Consider the following 22,570-nt stretch of genomic DNA (forward strand, 5'->3'; position numbering starts at 1 on the left):
TTCCGTTTGGAATTTTTAATCCGATTTTGCTCTGCCTGCACACTGTTTTTCACCCGCGGCCATTGAGCACCGATGGGCAAAAACGCAGCGAAATACACTTTCTCTGTCTCCCATTGATGTCAATAGGAGGCAGACATGTAAATGCCCGAAGATAGGGCATGTTGGTTTTTCCACTCGCAGGGAAAAAACACAGCGAAATACGCTTTCTCTGCCTCCCATTGAAGTCAATGGGAGGTCAGAGGCGGAAGTGCCCGAAGATAGGGCATGTCGCTTCTTTTTCCCGCGAGGCAGTTTTAGGCTATGTTCACACTGAGTATTTTGCCGAGTTTTTTGACGCGGAAACCGCGTAGCAAAAACGGCCCGAGAACGCCTCCCATTGATTTCAATGGGAGGCGTCGGCGTCTTTTTCCCACGAGCAGTAAAACTGCCTCGCGGGAAAAAGAAGTGACATGCCCTATCTTCGGGCGCTTCCGCCTCTGACCTCCCATTGACTTCAATGGGAGGCAGAGAAAGCGTATTTCGCGCTGTTTTATGCCCGCGGCGCTCAATGGCCGCGGGCGAAAATCGGCGTGCAGGGAGAGGAAAATCTGCCTCAAAGTTCCAAACGGAATTTTGAGGCAGATATTCCTCCCCCAAAATACTCCGTGTGAACATAGCCTTACTGCTCGCGGGAAAAAGACGCCGACGCCTCCCATTGAAATCAATGGGAGGCATTTTCGGTCCGTTTTTGCTGAGTTTTGCAACGCGGTTTCCGCGTAAAAAAACTCGGCAAAATACTCCGTGTGAACATAGCCTTAAAGTGCAGAATCCACGGCACTAATCCGCAGCGCGTTTTTGAGCTAAACAAAGGAGTGGATACAAAAGAAAGGACATGCATTAGTATTTTCTTTATTTATGGATCCACTTCTGGCTTTGGAAAAAAAAAACTGAGCCAAAAACTGTAGCAAAACCGTGTGTGTGATCCAGGCCTTAGAATCTGACTCTACGGCATCTTAACACACGCTAAATGACATTGCAACATCGCATGCAGTTTTATCCTATGGGAATGCGTGACAATGTCATCCATGTGCAATTTCACAATCCAAAATCCAGCCATTTCAAAAAAATAAAAAATCACATATCACGCTCAAGTTTGCACAAGGGATCATAGCCCAACACATCACAGGCGACATAATGCTGTGGAGGACCTTAACCCCTTCGCGCACCCAGACGTGCCATTACGGGGGGGGGTGATGTTTGGAGCGCGCTCCATATGCTGCGGGTGTCGGCTGTATTTTACAGCGGACACCTGGGACTAACAGCCGGGAGCAGCAATTGCGCTGTTCCTGGCTGTTTAACCCCTCAAACTCTGCTGTCAATCGCGACCGCAGCATCTGAGGTGTTGGAAAGAGGGGGGTGGCCCCCTGCAGTGAGATCGGTGGTTGTTATGAAGGCCCCCAGGACTGCCTTCACTCTGCCTCTGCTAAGCCCTGCCTGTGGCAGAGCTTAACAGAAGCCTGTAAAAATGAAAAATGACAATATACTGCAATACGTTAGTATGCCATGTACTTGGCATCTATGTCAATACATGGAAAATCCGATCCATTTATCTGCATGATCTCTCCAGTGCGATGAGACTCCACATCTGTGCTGTGACAGGCAGGTGACCCTGATTTCTACTGACTGCAGGTGACCCTGATTTCTACTGACTGCAGGTGACCCTGATTTCTACTGACTGCAGGTGAGTGAATACAATACATAAAGGCCATACAAAGCAAGTGTGAGAGAAGAGCTCAGTGGTGTTTAGTGAAGGGCACAGAGGTAAGAGGATGGCTGTGCGCACTACATGGAGCATAGGGGTGATCATTGATAGGGGGGAGATTATATATATATATATATATATATATATATATAATGTTTGATTCTTAGATTACAAGTTGTTGTTCAATCCCAATATAGGCCTGGGATACTTATCAAGTGAAATGTGTTCTCGTGTATTTACACAAGCTGTTTTGTGGTGTGGGTTTTTTTGTTTTGCTTTTTTAACCTATTGCCGCTTTTACAAGTTGTAAAATATGTTACTTTGCTGAAAACTATCTATTTTTGGTGTGTTTTTTTGGCAAAGTCTCCTGTAGATACCCCGCTTTTTATTTTTTCTGAGGGTGTATGTGGCGAGCTATGGGTTGTTGGTGCTTTACTTATTTTGTTTGTGCCCCAATATTGGTGTAAATGTGCACTAGCCATGAAGTCCTGTAAGGAAATGTGTCTTGGGCTACTTTCACGTGGCAGTATTTTTTTTTTGCATCCGTGTTTGTAAGCTCAAACTAACAGTGGAGCCTTCACACAACCATAACTCCCAACTGCCCTGGATTCCGGGTGGTGTCCTGGTTGGCCAGTGGTATGTCCCAGTTTCAATTGGTATCTGTGTTCTCCGGATGCAAATACAGTTGAATCTAATGCTGAACTATGGAGTCCCGGGCCAAAGCAGCGCAAGCTCTCCTGCCGGGGGTGCCTGTCTTAGAAAAGCCCTTGATCTTACTGTCCGTATATGGACAATGAATTCAGTGGCTCCTCCAGGAGCAGAATCCCTGGCCAGAGTGTGGTTCATCTAGCTGGGGATTCTGCTCCTAGAGGGAGCCCCAATGGAGCTATCTACAGGCAAGTTGGTGTTATCTTCCAGGGGAATGTAGCACTATCTATGTGGGCACTGGCACTTATGGGGGCATTGTTGTATAGAGGCATGTGGGCATTATACAATGTGGGGGGGCAGCTATAGTGGCATTATACTGTGTGGGGGTTCTATGGGGGCATTATATTGTGGGGAGGCACTGTGGGAGTATGGCACTGGGTGTGTATGGGCGAGGATTGGATGGGGTTAGAGGCCTGTCTTAAAAGGAAAAACATTTGTTGCATTACGCACGCCACATCGGCTGTGTGGCCCTGGGCAAGGTTAAAAGTTGGGCCCCAAATGCTGCATTAGGGCCTGTTTACATCTGCGTTGGGGTTCTGTCAGACCTTTCCGTCAGGGGAACCCATAAATGTAAACCATAGCTTTCTGATTGCGTTACCACTGATTTGAATGGTAACGATTCCATTGCAAATGGATTCTGTTTGTCTCCGTTCCGTAAGGTTTTTGGCAGAAACCATAGCGCAGTCGACTGCATTACCATTGAAATCAATGGTAATGCAAACAAACTATGGTTTCCGTTTGGCTTTCGTTCATGGGTTCCCCTGACGGGGAGGTCTCACAGAAGCTATCGATGGAACCCCAATGCAGATCTGAACACACCCTTGCTGTATCAATAATGCAGTTAATTCAGATGGCGGTGTGCCTAGAACTGAGCAATATATAAGGGGAAATATGCGACCAAAAAACGCTTGATTAAACTTCCCATTCAAATCATTGGAAAAGCACACCTTTAGTGCATACGTGGGTTGTGGTGTTTATTTTTTTTACGCAAGTGTATTTAACCGCTCCTGACATCCGCTGTGTGTGTATATATGGCACACGTCGGGTGGGGGAGTATGGAGCGGGCTCACTCCATAGAACGAGCATGTCAGCTGTCTGTTACAGCAGACTCTTCAGGGTAACGAGCGATCCCGTTCATTTAACATGTTAAATGCTGTGGTCAATAGCGACTGAGATTTAAATGACTAGAAATGGGGGGCCGCCGCGTATCGATCACGGGTGCCGCTCGTTGGCATGGCAGCCTAGAAGCCTGATGAAAGCCCCCAAGTATGCCTCCGGCAGGGCTTCATAGGGGAGTGTCCGTATCGAGTTATAGTGCAGTAGATTAGTATTGCAGCATATCATACAAGCAATCCAATGATCACTGGTTCAAGTCCTCTAGGGGGACAAGTAAAGAAACACTATAATAAAGTTGTTGCTTTTTTTTAAATAAAAAAAATAATAATTTCCCACAAGCACAATGTAAAAAAAAGTTAACATAACTGGTATTGACGCGTTTCCGTAAAAGTCTGAACTATTACAACACATCATTTAGTCCGCACGGTAAACGGCGTAAAAAAATTAAGTCAATCGCTGAATGGTACCAATAGAAACTACAACACCCTTGAAAACCGCTCTGTTTTTAGTCTAGTGTGTGCACACACCCTTAGGGTATGTGCACACGTAGGGTGTTCAGGCATATTTTGGGGCGTTTACACCTCGCGAAACGCCTGAAAAAACGGAAGCAGAATGCCTACAAACATCTGCCCGTTGATTTCAATGGGAAATACGGCGTTCTGTTCCGACGAGGCTTTTTTTTTTTTTTTTACGCCTCCTTTTCAGAAAACGGTGCGTAAAAAGACGCCCATGAAATTGAGGTGCATGTCACTTCATGAGCCGTTTTTGAAAAACGCGAGTGACTTAAAAAGGTCTGACAATCAGGAGCTGTTTTCCCTTGGAAACGGCTCTGTCTTTTCAGACAATTTTGACTTTTTGTGTGTGCACATACCCTAAAGGGCTTGTCCAGTGATTTACGATCGCCCATGCTGACATCAGTTGTGGAGAGATGCTGGTTAAGAAAGTTGCCAAAGCAAACGTTGACTCCCAGCACGTATCGTGCACAGGTCATATTTTGATGGGACCCATGCACGATGCTTGTTGAGCAACTGTCCTTCCAGGCGTGCAGCAGCATCTCTCCATGCCCGATGCTTGATCAAGTGGGAGAGCATTGCTAGATAACCCCTTCAATGTAGCCAGATCCTGCTGACTTTGAAGGGTTTCTGTCAGTCTGTATAAGGCTCTCACCGACCTGTAGTCTGATGGCAGAACCAAACTGGGATTGGGACCTTTGGCTTCTAACCTGCTTGACCATTTTGTTAGTTGCGATTATAAGCTGGTGTCTGCTAAAGGCTAGCATCCCTATGGCAGTGTCATGCCCCCCCCCACTCCAACCACTAGTGACACCAGGGAAATCCTATCCTTACTAAAACTTGCCAATAATGGCCCTGTGTTTGAGGCGGATTTTGACCTGCTTGCATTCTCTTTGCAGTGTTTTGCGGCCGTTGAGTGCCGCGGGCAAAAAAACGCAGCTGCAACCGCTTTCCCTGCCTCCCATTGATGTCAAAGGGCGATCCGACATGAACTCCTGAAATGGCATGACGATGCTTTTTGCGAGGGGAAAAAAAAAAATCCTCTGCCTCGCATTGAAATCAATGGGAGGCAATTTCGGATTATTTTTTTTTTTTTTGCATGGTTTCCGCCCCAAAAAACTCCATATGAACATGGCCTAACACTGTCAAAGTTCACTCAGTCTCATGAAGTCACAGCCCCTGTCCATATGTCCCATATGGGCATATGAGCATCATAGGAGGAGGTCCCCTGATCAAGGACCCCGAACCCCCCCCCCCCCCCCCCCCCCTGTATGAACCAGAACTGAGATTCTATGAGCAGCTCTGGCCAAACTAACATGTCCACTAACGTTGAGGCTGGCCATTTATTTGCATGGCCAGCACATGCCACAAATCTACCCTCGGACATGACAATAACTGATTGGGGTTAGAGGAGCCAGACTCGCAGTAATGAGCAAATTTATATGTGTTTTTTTTTTTTGTTTTTTTTTTATATATAAAGGGTTCATGCGACATACATCTAAATTATACTGACTCCACCATATACATGCCCATCCATGATGGCCGATTAATCATGTTCTTTCTATAGTGGGAAGAAAATTGGCAACCACTAGACGTCTTGTGGCAATCGAATAGGCAATTTAATTTGGTAGATGGTAGACACTGGGAAAGAGAAGTCATAGACATGAAATTATCGCCAGCGTTGGCCGACTAATATCTCATGCCTGTCAGCTGTAATCTGCCCCAACCTTCAATCTGTAATACAAACCTATTGGTACATTCAGGAGAATCCTGTCAAAATACATGTAAGATCAAATGTGTAAATCATGTATAGACAGGAACAATGTGTACGCCAAGTAACCTTGGTGCATTGACCCTACAAATTAGCACAAAAACCTATAGGGTTAAGGGTTCAATTAACACATGACAATGTTGTATAGAGAAAAATACAAACTTTATTCACAAAAATGGTAACAATGTGGATTAAAAGATGAGTCATGCAGAGCATAGACAAGGCGTCGCTCTTTGCAGGGATAGTATATTCACAAACTGTGTAATACATGGGCATGAATGAATGAATGGATAAAGTGCATGGTGCAAATTGTTCTATGTCGGCAGTTAATCCCAGCTTGAGACGGTTACAAATGACACATAAAGAATAGTAGCTGTGCCTGGAAACATTGTGCCTGGGAACATGAAAAAACTGCTGTTACATACCCATGTAGTGAAGCCTGCTGGAGAGAGACGCCAGACCCGACGCGCGTTTCGGCGGAAATGCCTTCGTCCGGGGGTGGCGTCTCTCCAATGGGGATCAACATTAAAAAGGACAAGCAGCCAATCGGACATTGAGGGGGCGTTACCATCCATGGTCATGTGTGTACTGATGGAAGCGTCACACGACAGGTGTAGATATGGCCGGAGGCGCGTCTCCGGCCGAGCGTCATCGAGGAGGGCGGGGGCCAACGACGTCTGACATCGTCAACACACGCCCACCGAGATACAGACGCCCGGACCGCAACACAGTCCAGCCACTCCCCCCGGCGTGAGCGCACAGTCACCATGCCTGAATATAAGGTACGTAGAAATAGAAATATGTCCGACAAATTGGGTAGTGAGGAGAACTATTTGGACCAATTGATCTTTTGCTACATATATATCTTACAATAAATGCCATGGCATTCTTTACAATTGTGGGCATATGAAAATGAAAATAAAAATAAAATAATAATAATGAAAATAAAAATAATAATAAATATAAAAATAAAAAATGACGATAACGTGGCAGATATGTCGCATAAAATAAGTATTAATAAATAAAGTGATAAACTTGTCCTGTGTGTAAAGAATGTGATATATTTGAAGAGAAAAAAGTGAACCAAACAATAGTGAAAGATGTATGTGTAGAAATAATGCATGAGTGAACAAAAATAAATAAATAGTGTCAAGTGACTAATATGCGTGTAATAAACTATGAGACCAGCTCATGTGTGAATAAAAATGATGATGGAATGTGTGTGAGATACAAAACAAATGCAAATTTTAATGCATGTATTTTTTACGAATAAATGCCGTGATATAAAATATATGAAAAAATATATATATGAAAATAATGTGACAGAACAATCACATTGTGACGAAAAAAAGTAAACAAACCAATAGTGAACAGTGTATATGTTAAAAGTGAATCATAAATGAGTGATGAGTAGATGAGTAATATTGTGTGTATGTAATAACTGTAAAACCAGCTTATATGTGAATAGAAATGATGGAGTGTATGTGTGACAAATTGATCCAAATAAATCAGACCACATAAAAAGTCATATTGACTCAGCCCACAAGGAACATTTCAGAACAATAATATAGGGAATGTCTGGAGCCCATTCCCTTTACCCCCATTCTTCCTTTTTATTTCTACATATGTATTCTTTATTTATTTTTGTTATTTATATATTTTTGTTTTTATCATTTTTATATTTATTTTTATTTTTCAGAGTTATATCTCATGTGTGTTTACACACACGTGACATATATTTTTTGCTGTATGTGCGAGAACATACATGTTTATGACATGCATATCGAGTTTGTGTATACATGTGCATTATTTTTGTATTTTCTCCATATTTCATGCACTAATGTTGAGAGATTTGCCAGATATTATGTATGTTTGTCATTTTATATGGAGATCCAGATATCATATGTATATATTTTTTTCTATATATACACATTTAGTTATATGCATGTTTATAATTTTCATCATTCTTCATTTTCTTCATTATTTATTTTGTTGATATCCTTGTGGGCTGAGTCAATATGACTTTTTATGTGGTCTGATTTATTTGGATCAATTTGTCACACATACACTCCTTCATCATTTCTATTCACATATAAGCTGGTTTTACAGTTATTACATACACACAATATTACTCATCTACTCACTCATTTATGATTCACTTTTAACATATACACTGTTCACTATTGGTTTGTTTACTTTTTTTCGTCACAATGTGATTGTTCTGTCACATTATTTTCATATATATATTTTTTCATATATTTTATATCACGGCATTTATTCGTAAAAAATACATGCATTAAAATTTGCATTTGTTTTGTATCTCGCACACATTCCATCATTTTTATTCACACATGAGCTGGTCTCATAGTTTATTACACGCATATTAGTCACTTGACACTATTTATTTATTTTTGTTCACTCATGCATTATTTCTACACATACATCTTTCACTATTGTTTGGTTCACTTTTTTCTCTTCAAATATATCACATTCTTTACACACAGGACAAGTTTATCACTTTATTTATTAATACTTATTTTATGCGACATATCTGCCACGTTATCGTCATTTTTTATTTTTATATTTATTATTATTTTTATTTTCATTATTATTTTATTTTTATTTTCATTTTCATATGCCCACAATTGTAAAGAATGCCATGGCATTTATTGTAAGATATATATGTAGCAAAAGATCAATTGGTCCAAATAGTTCTCCTCACTACCCAATTTGTCGGACATATTTCTATTTCTACGTACCTTATATTCAGGCATGGTGACTGTGCGCTCACGCCGGGGGGAGTGGCTGGACTGTGTTGCGGTCCGGGCGTCTGTATCTCGGTGGGCGTGTGTTGACGATGTCAGACGTCGTTGGCCCCCGCCCTCCTCGATGACGCTCGGCCGGAGACGCGCCTCCGGCCATATCTACACCTGTCGTGTGACGCTTCCATCAGTACACACATGACCATGGATGGTAACGCCCCCTCAATGTCCGATTGGCTGCTTGTCCTTTTTAATGTTGATTCCCATTGGAGAGACGCCACCCCCGGACGAAGGCATTTCCGCCGAAACGCGCGTCGGGTCTGGCGTCTCTCTCCAGCAGGCTTCACTACATGGGTATGTAACAGCAGTTTTTTCATGTTCCCAGGCACAATGTTTCCAGGCACAGCTACTATTCTTTATGTGTCATTTGTAACCGTCTCAAGCTGGGATTAACTGCCGACATAGAACAATTTGCACCATGCACTTTATCCATTCATTCATTCATGCCCATGTATTACACAGTTTGTGAATATACTATCCCTGCAAAGAGCGACGCCTTGTCTATGCTCTGCATGACTCATCTTTTAATCCACATTGTTACCATTTTTGTGAATAAAGTTTGTATTTTTCTCTCTACAACATTGTCATGTGTTAATTGAACCCTTAACCCTATAGGTTTTTTCTTCAATCTGTAATGCAAAGTGTGAATGGAAATGTTTGGGGGTTTTTTTTTTTTTTTTTGTTTTTTTATATGGCTAAACTGGTAAAGCTGTACCTAGTATGTAGAATCTTTAATAAAGAAAAAAAAAAGTAGGTATATTTTACTTCTGCTATTATGCAGTTCACCTTATGTTCTGTTTCTCAGTTTTGTAGTGGTCTGAAGCTGGAAATAGAAGATGTCTTCTGGCTGGGATAGCTTCTTCATGTCCAACTCCAATCGCACATTGACTGAGATTATGGATGTGGGATTTGTTTCAGCAGTGCGGGCTAATTCTTCTCCCTACCTACCACTTGAGCAGTTGGACCACAGAACCAAGTCTGGTGCATCCCCAGTCTTTATAAAGTCCACACCGCTGACTAATGGAGCAGGGAGGCTATGGCTGGGAGTGGAAGACATTGGACCGAACGTTTGCAGATCTCCACTTAATCCTGATGGTTCAGTCTTTGAACAGTCAACATCTGACCCTATAAACCAATTTAATAACTCTATTGTAGAGGTCTTCTATGGAGAAAAAGTTTCTACACCTTATAAGGATGAAGAGATCTTGGAGAACTCTGACCCTGTAGTAGTTGATTTTACCTTCTCAAAGATGCAAGATTCAGAATTGGTTCTTAATGCTGTTGGGCAACAGAAGCCTGCTCCACCAATGTGGGAAATCTCTGAAATAAATTCTGCACTGGAAGAGAACACTCCTTCAATAGATGTGTCAATCTCTGACTTGAGGTTTCCAAATGGCTCTAGTGAATCTGAACCAGTGGCTTTTGCTCAGCCGTCTGTGCCCTTTGCTCAGTGGGTAGGTGTTGAGCACAAAGATGTGGGGCGCTCTTTCCTTCAACCTTTCCGATACCAGCGCCAGTTAAGTGCATCAGAGATCCCAATTGTCAGTCTTGCCCCTCCATTCCGCTCCTTTCAGATTTCTGCAGTGACTCCTGATGAATCAGAGTGGCAGTTTGAGGTAACTGGGGCAAAGGCTCCTTAAGCGACTGAATATTTTACATATTTATGGTGGCTGTATGTTAAGCTAATGGTGGTTTCAGATCAACTTTCTTAATTTTATCAGTGAACGTTTAATACAGACAAAAAAATACACTTGCCCTGCATGTACTGTAATACAATTCACATTTGTCCTGATCATGTAACATGTTGATATTAATTTGTAATAAACACATTGAGAAAAGTATAAAATATATGAAGCCGGCTGGTACTGCAGTGATAATGGGAGATTTTAATTATCGGGATATTAATTGGTGTCATGGTTCGGCTACAACTGCAAAGGGGAGACATTTCCTCAACCTGTTACAGGATAATTTTTATGGGCCAGTTTGTGGAAGACCCGACTAGAGGTGAAGCTCTGTTGGATCTGGTCATTTCTAATAATGCAGAGCTTGTTGGGAATGTCAATGTTTGTGAACCTCGGTAACAGTGATCAATAATATAGTTATATTTTACCTATACTGTAAAAAACAAACGCAGGCTGGGAGGGAAAAAACACTTAATTTTAAGAAGGCCAATGTCTCCAGGATGAGGGCGGCAATTCAGGATAGACTGGGAACAATGGCCAAAAAATGTACAAATGCTACATGGGGAATCTTAAAATCTACTTTGGGCAATTCTACTGTAAAATGTATTCCTATAGGTAACCAGTATAAACTACTAGAATTATACTCCACATGGCTTACACCTTCTGTAAAAAGGGCAATATATGCCAAAAAAAAGATTTGAAAAATACAAATCTGAGGGTACAGATCTAGCCTTTGAAAATTACAAAGGGTTAAATTCTAGATTTTGTTTTTTTGTGTATTGTGTGCTAAAGGATGTAAATGTTTTTCTGACTTTTTTTCTTTACACTGAAGATACAGCTGCTCTGTATACAGAGAAGCTGGATCTAGCACTATTCACTGAATCACTGTCTTGAGGACCTGAGGGGTCCAGTGACAGCGAGCCCTGCTTCTTTCTGACACACCAAATCCACCTGTAATCTATCACCTCTAATTCAGACATGCAGGACCTGCTGTCACTGAACCAGTCAGTCTCGCAGACCTGACGGGAGCAGGATTTAGCGCTAGATACAGCTGCTATTGTCAGGGATCATTACCATGTATATTGTTTGCAAAAATATTATCCTTACATATATATGTATATTACACAAAGAACTGGAATGTAACAAAATGGACCATGTATCAGAAACACGCCTATGGAAGACACCGCCCCTGGAATGCAAGAGGAGTGTACAGATGGACTTACAGCTGAGGAGCCAATGGGGCGTAAGCACGTCCCACATCTCTAGGGAGGAAACTTGTGTTTCTTTCTCTTGTTCAATAAAAAGTTTAGTTCTTACTTCCTACTTGACTGAGGGAGGATGTATACCAACTTCTCTGCCTGGTATATTTTCTCCACGCATGCCCTCAGATTCCAACTTACGGAGGTGGTTATTTGGTGTGAAATAACAGGGAAAAGGAAGTTTGCCCTGACACTATGTATAGAGAACACAGAGCAGTTGTATCGTATAGAATTTTTAATAAAATGTATTTACAAAGTTAACAAAACAGTAATACACTTATTAAAAAAAAAAAAAAGTCACTGTTACACAGCCTTTAAAAAAAAAAAAAAACCTCATAAGCCATACAAAATGAAAGGCAGGTGGTGAAAGACGGCAAAACAAATCCCCAAAAAATCTTCAAGCATATAAATGCAAAAAAGCCATGGTCTGAACATGTAGGACCCCTAAATAGTAGTAATGGGGAGTTGGTCACAGGGGCTCAAGAGAAGGCAGAGTTACTAAATGGGTTCTTCAGCTCCGTATATACAACAGAAGAGCAGCTGATGTAGCCGGTGCCAGTGCTGTTAATATATCAGTTGATCTACTCAATTGGCTGAATGTAGATGTAGTCCAAGCGAAGTTAAAGAGGCTCTGTCACCAGATTTTAAGTGCCCTATTTCCTACCTAATCTGATAGGCGCTGTAAGGTAGATAAGTGGTTTTTATTTTGAAAAACAATCATTTTTGAGCAAGTTATGAACAATTTTAGATTTATGCTAATTAGTTTCTTAATGCCCAAATGGGCGTTTAACTTTTTACCAAGTAGGCGTTGTAAAGAGGCGTGTATGACTGACCAATCATTCATACACTTCTCTTCATTAATGTTATCTGTACTCACAGCACAGCGTGATCTCGCGAGATTATGCTGTGCTGTCACATACACCCACATTAACTTTACCAAAGTGTCTTGGAAGTGAATAGACCGCCTCCAGCCAGGGTGCGATGTCTATTCACACTCGACACTTCAGTAAAGTTTGTGTGGGACTTACTCACAGCATAGCGTGAGATCACGCTGCACAGTCAAAAGTGACTTAGTTGCAACGTTTAATAATCCCCTTTCAACGCTGTATTTAAAGTGTTCCTACGGGTTTGTTCACACATCAAAGTGCTGATTTTGTAGTTTTTGCAAAATTGTAGTGAAAGCACTTCAACACATTGCCACACTAATAAAAAAAAAATATATATATTTTTTTTCCTCATAGTTTATCTAAAGGCTTTAAACTGTGCAATTAGTACAATTCTTGTAGTAAATGGCCAGTGTGAATGCAGGGAGAAAAAAAATTGTCTTGCAATGCAAATACCTTTTATTAATGCGAAATGGGATTTACAATGTGCATAAACATGACCTGCCTAGGTAGAGTCGTGTGTTAACCTTAAACCATACTATCCCCCACCCCCATTTAGTAACGACACATGACACCGAGGTTGGATGTGAAATGGCCACAGCAGCCGTTTATTAATTTCACAGTTTTATAAAAACAATTTAAATCCGAAACATTCGGATAACTAGTTAGGAATCCACCAGAGAATTCCTCCTAATAATTCACATGACCCAACATGGGTCAGAATCATAAATAACCATTAAACGTTAACATTAACCCGAGCAGAGGAAGTCCTTGAAGCCCCTTCAGATGTTCCTTTCAAGAACACACCGAATTAGCCATCTGCAAACCACTAATTACCTCCAGCCGTAAACCAGCTCGGAAGCACCGTTCACCTCTGCAGATGGCTCCACCCACTAGAAGTCCACTTCAAGGGGATAACACCCGTTGAAGCCCTCAAGTGATATACCGACCACTAGAAGTCCACTTCAAAGGGATAACACCCGATGAAGCCTTCAAGTGACATACCTTCTACCAGAAGACCACTTCAAAGGGATAACACCCGATGAAGTCTTCAACCATGTACCTTTTTTGGGGGACGCATACCCCCGATGCGACCCCCCCACCATTTTGTACTGACTGGCCTCAAGGACTCCCCCCGCCAGCTGCCATGACAACAGAACCTACTCCGGAAAAAAGAAAAACATGTTAAATAAACACACAAAATAAAACACAACGCTCATATACGGACGTACAGAAGACCTAAGGAGTAACAAAACAAGGGTGGGAGGGTGGGAGCTTTGCTTCTTGTGTACTACTCCTCCCGCTGCTTCCGGCTCAATGCCGAGAAACAGCGGGAAGCGCAGTAACGGCCCCCCCGTCCCCCCTAGCTCCTCCCCGTCCCTCCTTCAGCTTCTTCACCTTTCCCTCACCTCTTAACATTAACCCTTTCCCTACCAGGACGGTCATGTCGGCTTCCCTCAAGCCTGCAGCTGCGTCCAGCCTCTTCTTGACCTGCCTAGGTAGAGTCGTGTGTTAACCTTAAACCATACTATCCCCCACCCCCATTTAGTAACGACACATGACACCGAGGTTGGATGTGAAATGGCCACAGCAGCCGTTTATTAATTTCACAGTTTTATAAAAACAATTTAAATCCGAAACATTCGGATAACTAGTTAGGAATCCACCAGAGAATTCCTCCTAATAATTCACATGACCCAACATGGGTCAGAATCATAAATAACCATTAAACGTTAACATTAACCCGAGCAGAGGAAGTCCTTGAAGCCCCTTCAGATGTTCCTTTCAAGAACACACCGAATTAGCCATCTGCAAACCACTAATTACCTCCAGCCGTAAACCAGCTCGGAAGCACCGTTCACCTCTGCAGATGGCTCCACCCACTAGAAGTCCACTTCAAGGGGATAACACCCGTTGAAGCCCTCAAGTGATATACCGACCACTAGAAGTCCACTTCAAAGGGATAACACCCGATGAAGCCTTCAAGTGACATACCTTCTACCAGAAGACCACTTCAAAGGGATAACACCCGATGAAGTCTTCAACCATGTACCTTTTTTGGGGGACGCATACCCCCGATGCGACCCCCCCACCATTTTGTACTGACTGGCCTCAAGGACTCCCCCCGCCACCGCGAAACAGGCCTTGACCACCTTAAGCCTGTGAGTTCCTCCACACCACCACCGCCCTTTCTATGCCTTCTGCTATAGCCAAGCTCCAAATATCAATGCCAACCTCGGTCAGATGAACCCCGTCACTCCTCCAGAAATTCCCCAATCCTGACTCCAAATCCCTATGCCTCACGCAAATGCCCCCGTTCTTTGCCACAAAACGGGACACCGCCCGGTTAACTTTTATCCGAGCCTTATGGACTCTCCACCGATCTAGCTAACCGCCAATGCTTCCTTGGGACTATGTCCGACCACACTACCACCAACTTGGGATAAGATACCCACAAACACAACAAATCATGTTTGATATCCCGCACCAACTCACGAAAAGGGCGGACTCCTAAGTCATTCCCACCCACGTGCAACACTAAAACCTCCGGAACCCTATCAAGCCGCACATATGTCTGGAATTCCGCCAACACCCTGTTCCACGACATACCTCTAAACCCCAGCCAATGCACAACCGCATCCTGTCGCGGAATGCGCAACTGGCGACCATCCGGGCGGACGTCCGCCCTCAAAGCCCCCCAGTGCACGTACGAATGACCCATCAACCACACCAGACAAGGAGGCGAATCTGAAACGGAAAACACAGTTAGGCACCACCATATACATTTGCAAGCATAAACAACAAAATTACAACATATGGGGGCGGACATAGGACTTAAACCTTTTAGACTCCCAACGACCAATACGCCTCACCCCCTCATCATCCAACCCCCAGCGCCCTGCTTCCGTTGCTGCGCCAATCCGGAAGGAATGAGATGAATATGAGCCTGCCGCAACCCCAACCGCCGTCAAACATTTTTTAAAAAACAGCTCCAAACTGAAACCTGGACAAGAACGACCCGTCCACATGACATAACAAAGGCAAATCTGGAGACCCCCTGTTTTTTGTAAAACCACGCATGCACTCTACTGGGCACATGACCGACCCCGGGAGAGCGAACAAAACTATCAGTTTTCCCTTCCCTAATTGGTCAGTTTTTGATCTACGCAACCATACCTCCAACCGATCTGCAAAAAGGCTCACCTCCCCAGATCTCAGCCCCCCTGCCTGTTTAGTACTTGGCGACACCAACTCACCTATTCTAAATGCTCCGAAGAACGCCAACGAGAAAGCCAACCGAAACAAATCCATTTCATCTGAAGAACGACATACCGATGCCAATGAACCACCCAACAAGCCCAGCAAAGCAAACGACACCGGCCTTCTACTATCCGCCTCCACCCTACCTCTGCGCAACCCCTTCAAAGCCTGCGATACCAGAAATTCCTTCGATACATCCCGCAAGCCCCGCAACTTAAGCCCAAACGCCACCGCGGATATAAACCGGTTCACCTTCGCTACTGAAAACCCCGCCTCCCAGGCATCCCCTAACCAATACAAAAGTGCCACCAACCTGTCTCTATCCGTATTGACATCACCCAACTCTCTTACCCACTCCTCCCACTGCCTCCAACAAGCAGCATAAGCCCTCCACGTCGTGCCCGCCAAAGACCTTTGTAACAGCTGCTCTACGGGACCGATACCAGATCCCATAGATGATCCGGACACGCCAAACCAATACGTTCCGCTCCCGGAGCCAATTGCCGAAACCGGTCCCACTGCGAGCGAGAAAGAGCATCAGCAACACAATTCCGTACACCCGGGACATGCACCGCCACCACCCACGCGTTCAGCGACAAACACACCAACACTAAATGTCGCAACAATTGAACTACCGGAGGAGAGGACGCCGTGATGTTATTAATGGCAAGCACCACACCCATGTTGTCGCAGTAAAAACGGACCTTCTTATCCCTGAGCCTGTCCCCCCAAATGGTAGCCGCCACCACGATGGGAAACAGCTCGAGCAGGGCCAGATTCCGCGTCAATCCACTGGACACCCAGCTAGCCGGCCATTGACCTGCGCACCACGGACCTCCCCCGTAAGCTCCAAAGCCACCCGCCCCAGCCGCATCCGTGAAAATATTCAGATCACTCGTATCCTGCGCTGGGGCCATCCATAGCGAGCGACCATTGTACTGGCCCAAGAAGTCATCCCAAACCTGAAGATCCGCTCGGTGCTCCTCCTTGAGCCTCACAAAATGATGCGGCGCCCGCACTCCCGCCGTTGCCGCCGCCAACCTTCTACCAAACACCCTCCCCATCGGCATAATCCGGCAGGCGAAATTCAACTTCCCCAGCAGCGACTGAAGCTCCCTCAACGACATTTTCTTCCTTCTACAAGCCCGTCGCACCTCCAGCCTCAAAGCACCCAGCTTATCCGCCGGGAGCCGACACTCCATTGCCACCGAGTCAATTTCGATTCCCAAGAAACAAATCGTCGCTACCGGGCCCTCCGTTTTTTCCGGCGCCAAAGGGATCCCAAAATCCCTCGCCACCTTCTGCAGGGCATGAAGCAAGTTACCGCAAACCGGCGAACCCCCCGGGCCAACGCACAAAAAATCATCTAAGTAATGGATCAACGAATCGACCCCGGATACTCCCCTCGTTACCCACTCCACGAAGCTACTAAACGCCTCGAAGTATGCACAAGAAAGAGAACACCCCATCGGAAGGCACCGATCCACGTAAAAGGCCCCATTCCAAAAACAGCCCAACAGCCGTTGGCTTTCTGGATGCACCGGCAACAACCTGAACGCCGCCTCGATGTCGGTTTTTGCTAGCAGCGCCCCCGGACCCGCAGCCCGCACTAACCCCACCGCCTTATCGAATGAGGTATAAACTACGGAACACAACTCGTGATCAATCCCGTCGTTTACCGACGAACCTTTGGGATACGATAAATGTTGAATCAAACGAAACTTTCCGGGCTCGCGTTTAGGGACAATACCCAAAGGGGACACAACTAAATCTTTCACCGGCGACTCCACAAATGGCCCCGACATGCGCCCCAACGAAACTTCTTTTAACAACTTTTCCGACACGACTTCCGCATGCACGTAAGCCGATTTTAAATTTCTCCGCGTAACCGGAACCTCATAAGGAGGCGGAGGAATAACAAAACCAACACTAAACCCTTCATAAAGCAACTTAGCCGCCGCCCTATCCGGATACTCATTTAGATAAGGGGCCATCCTTTCCACCCTCACCGGCGACACCCCCTTGACCAGCCCCGTGCTGGTTCCCGGACCTCTTTTTACGCAGACATTTTGCCGCCCCGTGTGATGCACCATTACACTCGGAGCACACGTGCTTGAACTTGCACGTGGCCCCGAACTTACACTGGCCTTCATTGAATTGCCAGCAAAACCCCGCCTTTCCCCCGCCGCTTGGTCCACTCTGACTAGTCTGGCCTCCCTGGCCACCGCTCCCGGGAAAGGGCTGCCTAACCGGAACCGTAACCCGTAACCAGAGAGCAATATCCTTCTGGTCCCACCGAATCGCCGGCCGAACCGCCTTCCGCTGACGGAATTGCTCATCATATCGCAGCCACGCCTGACCCCCATACGCCCTATGAGCCTCCCCAATAGCATCAAAATAACAAAATAACGCCGAACAATTTTCCGGCGCCTTTTCCCCTATCACACTAGCCAATATGGCGAACGCCTGCGACCAATTAACGAACGTCTGCGGGATAAGCCTATACCGCCGCCGTTCCTCCTCGTCCTTTTTACTCTCATCCCGCTTGCTCTTATCCAAATTGAATTTAGCCAGCGGCAAGAGAGAAAAAATTTCAACATATTCATCTTTCCAGATCCGATCACGCACCTCCTGCTTTAAATGCGCCCCCAACGGACCCTCAAAACAAACATACACCTCCCCCCGAGCACGATCGTCCATGCGCACTCGATCGCCGTCCTTCTGTGCCTCAGTCTGCACCGACACCGCGACCGCCTCTCTAACCGCCACCACAGGACGCGCCTGCAACGATCCCACTTCCCTGGGGCCTTCCCAAACTACCGCAGGGGACACTTCCGTTACTACCGGCGCCGCGGCCCTATCCAGGCGCCCCACCAGCTCCCGTAAGCAACCCACTAAATCTGCCGAACCCGCTCCGTCGCGTCCGCCCGCGCCACTACCGGCCCCCGATGCTATGCTAGCAGCCCCCCCGCCGACACCCGACATAAAAATCGCTGGATAAGACAATAAAGGAGTTATACACTCACCGGGCTGCACAGGCGCTGTGTTCCCGTCAGCCGGACCATCCTGACCTCGACGATAGACGTCCAGTTCACCTTCCTCCAGTTCTTCTCTCGCCGACGACTGTCCCTCCCAACGACCTCTTCGGAAAGGGGATGAGGACGCGCTGACCGATGGGCCGGCAACCTGCCGCCCGACCGCCGGGACCCAGACTTCCGACCGGACCTGTTGCCTCGACGTCGCTGCAGATCTAGTCGTCCGTCTAGACGATCCTGACGAAGCCTGCCCCCTGGCCGGAACATCACCATGCGGGGCGGCCGTACCTTGCTCTTGACATCTTCCATCTGATGGGGGAGGGGTGACAGGGAGCCCGGCCTGCGACTCCCTGCTTACCGCCGGACCCCGTCGCGGCCTGGGATTCCTGCCAGGACGCAGGGCCTGGGAAGGGGCGGTCCTCCCAGCTGCCTGGCCTGCAGCGTCCGGGATCGGGCTCCCTCTGCGACGCCGTGTCCGCGGGACTACCTCCGGACTCAGGCGCTCTGGAGGTCGGGACCGCCGAGAGGGACGGGTCGACACAGCCTGCATCGCCGTCACCCCTGCTACCGCTCTCTGCCTGCCCAGCGCAGGAGCGGTTGTTGCCGACTCCCCCCCCGCCGCCATAGCCATGCTCGTAGGGGGGCCGGGGGAGGGGAGCCTGTCCCTTACAACAGACCCCGAACGCCGTGCCCGACGTGGCGAAACGGCGTCCGGGATCCGCGTTAATGCAGCCACGGTCTCCTCCAGCCATCCGGGACCGTGGTGCACAGCAGCGGCACGCAGCCGCTCTAAAATCAGGGCCTCTGCCATACTAAAAAGCCGGGCAACGGGGAGCTTTGCTTCTTGTGTACTACTCCTCCCGCTGCTTCCGGCTCAATGCCGAGAAACAGCGGGAAGCGCAGTAACGGCCCCCCCGTCCCCCCTAGCTCCTCCCCGTCCCTCCTTCAGCTTCTTCACCTTTCCCTCACCTCTTAACATTAACCCTTTCCCTACCAGGACGGTCATGTCGGCTTCCCTCAAGCCTGCAGCTGCGTCCAGCCTCTTCTTTATCTTACACAGGGATTTGCAGTGGGTGAACAATGTTCACCCCCTGCGATTATTTTCAACAATTCATTTTTTTTTTATTTGTCTGTAGCTATTCACACTATTTATTTAGTGTGGTAAATGCTGTTAAAAATAAACAAAAGCCTGAATTGCGGTTTTTGCTTTATTTTGCTTTTTTTTTTCCTCAAAAAATGGTGGTAAAATTGTATGTCATGTGTACCCCCAAAATGCTATCCAATAAAATCTACAGCTTGCCCTGCAAAAAACAAACTCGTATGGCTATGTTGATTAAAAAAAAAAATGATGGCTCTTTCAAGACAGAACGAAAAAATTAAAATTGGCTATGGTGTGAAGGGGTTAAACTGAGCTGAAAAATACTCACCTATCCTTTAAATTAATTTGATGTTTCTAATCTATCTGGCTTTTCTGCTATTCTATTCATTTATTTTAGTGATCAAAATATATATTTTTTTTTTTTGCTGAATATATTGAAATATGCTCTCTAGGTAAAAAACTTCCATTGTTGTAATGGAGAAAACAAATCAATATTATGTGCACAAGGCTCTAGCCACATCGCAGCCCAGAAGGGGTCAGAGAGCATGTAGCACAACAGAGGATGGATAATTTGCATGAGAACGTTATTGCCTGAGGAATTTTACCACTGCTATTCCTGGCACGTTACTATAGTATGGGTAGTCCCAACCTAAGGCCTCATGCACACGACCGTGTTTTTGCGTCCGCAATTCAACCGCAAATCCACGGGTAAATTGCGGACCCATTCATTTCTATGGGCCCATACACACTATCCGTGTTTTCACGGCTCTCCGCATGTCCGCACATCCGTGCCGCAGAAACTACGGACATGTCCTATTATGGGCCGCAAATGCGGTGCGGACATGCCAATAGAAGTCAATGGGCCCGTGGAAATTGCGGATACACCGCCGTGTGTCATCCGCAGTTTTGCGGATTTGCGGAAGTGTTGCTAGGCGACGACCGGGAATGAGTTCTGTCGTCATCATGTTTTACCTAGGCTTTTTATTTTTCATCCGCATTTTGCGGATTACATACGGATGAACTGCGGAGGACATACGGATGAACTGCGGATGACATTTCACGGAACACGGTCCTGGAATTTGCGGACCAGAAAAACACTACGGTCGTGTGCATGAGGCCTAACACTAATACACGGACACGTATCCAGAGTACAGCTGCAGTGGGCAGTGCCAGTCTTCATCTGGCTAGCAGAACACACATCCTGTACCACAAACATCTGCTTGGTCATATCTGTTAATCGAGTTTTTAAATGACAAAAAACCAAGAACCTTGTGTGTGTGTGTGTGTGTGTGTATATCTATATTGCAATTTAGTCTACAATCTAATTTACTATGTCCCTACACAAATACAAAGTTAGAAAAATATGAATAAATAGAACTGATTGTAGTCTTCTTTGGGAATTCAGCTGGTGAAAGGGTTACATGTGGGGTTTCAGTTGCTTTGGAAGCCGGCTTCACTAGTATCCAAGTCATGCTCCTGAAACAAAAGTGACAAACATCAATTGCAACTAGGACACTAAAGGCACTATACGCGAAGCTGGACCACTGCCATAGGTACATTTTATATATATGTATATATAATAATAAACCACAAATGAATGCGTGGCTGATCAATGGGAATAAACTCCCATTAATTAACGTGGAATGATTTACATGTATGTCATATGCGGTGGTTAGTTGCCGCGGAATGCTATACATGGATGTCATTCTGATCGCACAGGAGCCCGGCTGTGACTGACAGTTGGGCTCCCACTGCAACAGCCGGGATTGGAGAACTCTGATCCCAGCTGTTTATCGTGTTGTACAAAAGTTTTAGGCAGTTGTGGATAAATGCTGCAAAGTAAGAATGCTTTAAAAAAATAAGTGCTAATATTTTTGGTTTATTAATTAACAAAATAGAAATCTAAATCAAATCAAAATTTGGTGTGAACACCATTTGCCTACAATACAGCATCAATTCTTCTAGGTACACAAGGCCATGGATTTTGTAGGATTATAGTCTAGTGTATGATTAACAAATTATACCAAACAGGTGGTAATCATCATTTTCATATGTAGGTCACTAACTGTAAGGGTATGTTCACACGCAATGTTTTCAGACGTAATTCGGGCATTTTACTCTAATTACGCCCCTAATACGCCTACAAACATCTGCCCATTGCGTTTTACGGTGGTCTGTTCCCACGAGCCTTAATTTTATGCATCGCTGTCAAAATACGGCTTTTAAAGAGATGCCCGCGAAAAACTGCTTGTCACTTCTTGGGACGTTTTTGCAGCCGGTTTTCATTGACTCCATTGAAAAACATCTCCAATAACGGCCGTAATATACCCCGCAAAAAACGCAAGTTGTTACAAAAACGTCTTTAAAAACAGGAACTGTTTTCGCCTGAAAACAGTTCTGTATTTTCAGACGTTTTTCTCACTGCTTGTGACCATACCCTAACAAACAGCTGTGTAGGAGACTTAAAGAGGCTCTGTCACCAGATTTTGCAACCCCTATCTGCTATTGCAGCAGATCGGCGCTGCAATGTAGATTACAGTAACGTTTTTATTTTTAAAAAACGAGCATTTTTGGCCAAGTTATGACCATTTTTGTATTTATTCAAATGAGGCTTGCAAAAGTCCAAGTGGGTGTGTTTAAAAGTAAAAGTCCAAGTGGGCGTGTATTATGTGCGTACATC

General features: G+C 45.3%; 2 protein-coding genes across 3 annotated transcripts in view; one reads left to right on the top strand and one right to left on the bottom strand.

Moving 5' to 3' along the window:
- Nucleotides 1-1,246: 1,246 nt before the first annotated feature.
- LOC142665502 (uncharacterized) lies at nucleotides 1,247-11,805 on the top strand. Its single transcript, XM_075845217.1, has 2 exons — nucleotides 1,247-1,720; nucleotides 9,476-11,805. The coding sequence occupies exon 2, from the start codon at nucleotides 9,507-9,509 to the stop codon at nucleotides 10,308-10,310; it is 804 nt and encodes a 267-aa protein (XP_075701332.1). The 5' UTR covers nucleotides 1,247-1,720; nucleotides 9,476-9,506; the 3' UTR covers nucleotides 10,311-11,805.
- Nucleotides 11,806-19,985: 8,180 nt separating this feature from the next.
- IFT52 (intraflagellar transport 52) overlaps nucleotides 19,986-22,570 on the bottom strand; it is a 30,612-nt gene continuing 28,027 nt past the window's right edge. For both annotated transcript variants that reach the window (XM_075847062.1, XM_075847063.1), the window contains one exon: nucleotides 19,986-21,366. In XM_075847062.1, the coding sequence (XP_075703177.1) occupies nucleotides 21,322-21,366 (45 nt within the window). In that variant the 3' untranslated portion in view covers nucleotides 19,986-21,321. The remainder of the gene's footprint in view (nucleotides 21,367-22,570) is intronic.

The sequence above is a fragment of the Rhinoderma darwinii genome, chromosome 13 (genome assembly GCF_050947455.1).
Source record: "Rhinoderma darwinii isolate aRhiDar2 chromosome 13, aRhiDar2.hap1, whole genome shotgun sequence".
Lineage (NCBI taxonomy): Eukaryota > Metazoa > Chordata > Amphibia > Anura > Rhinodermatidae > Rhinoderma > Rhinoderma darwinii.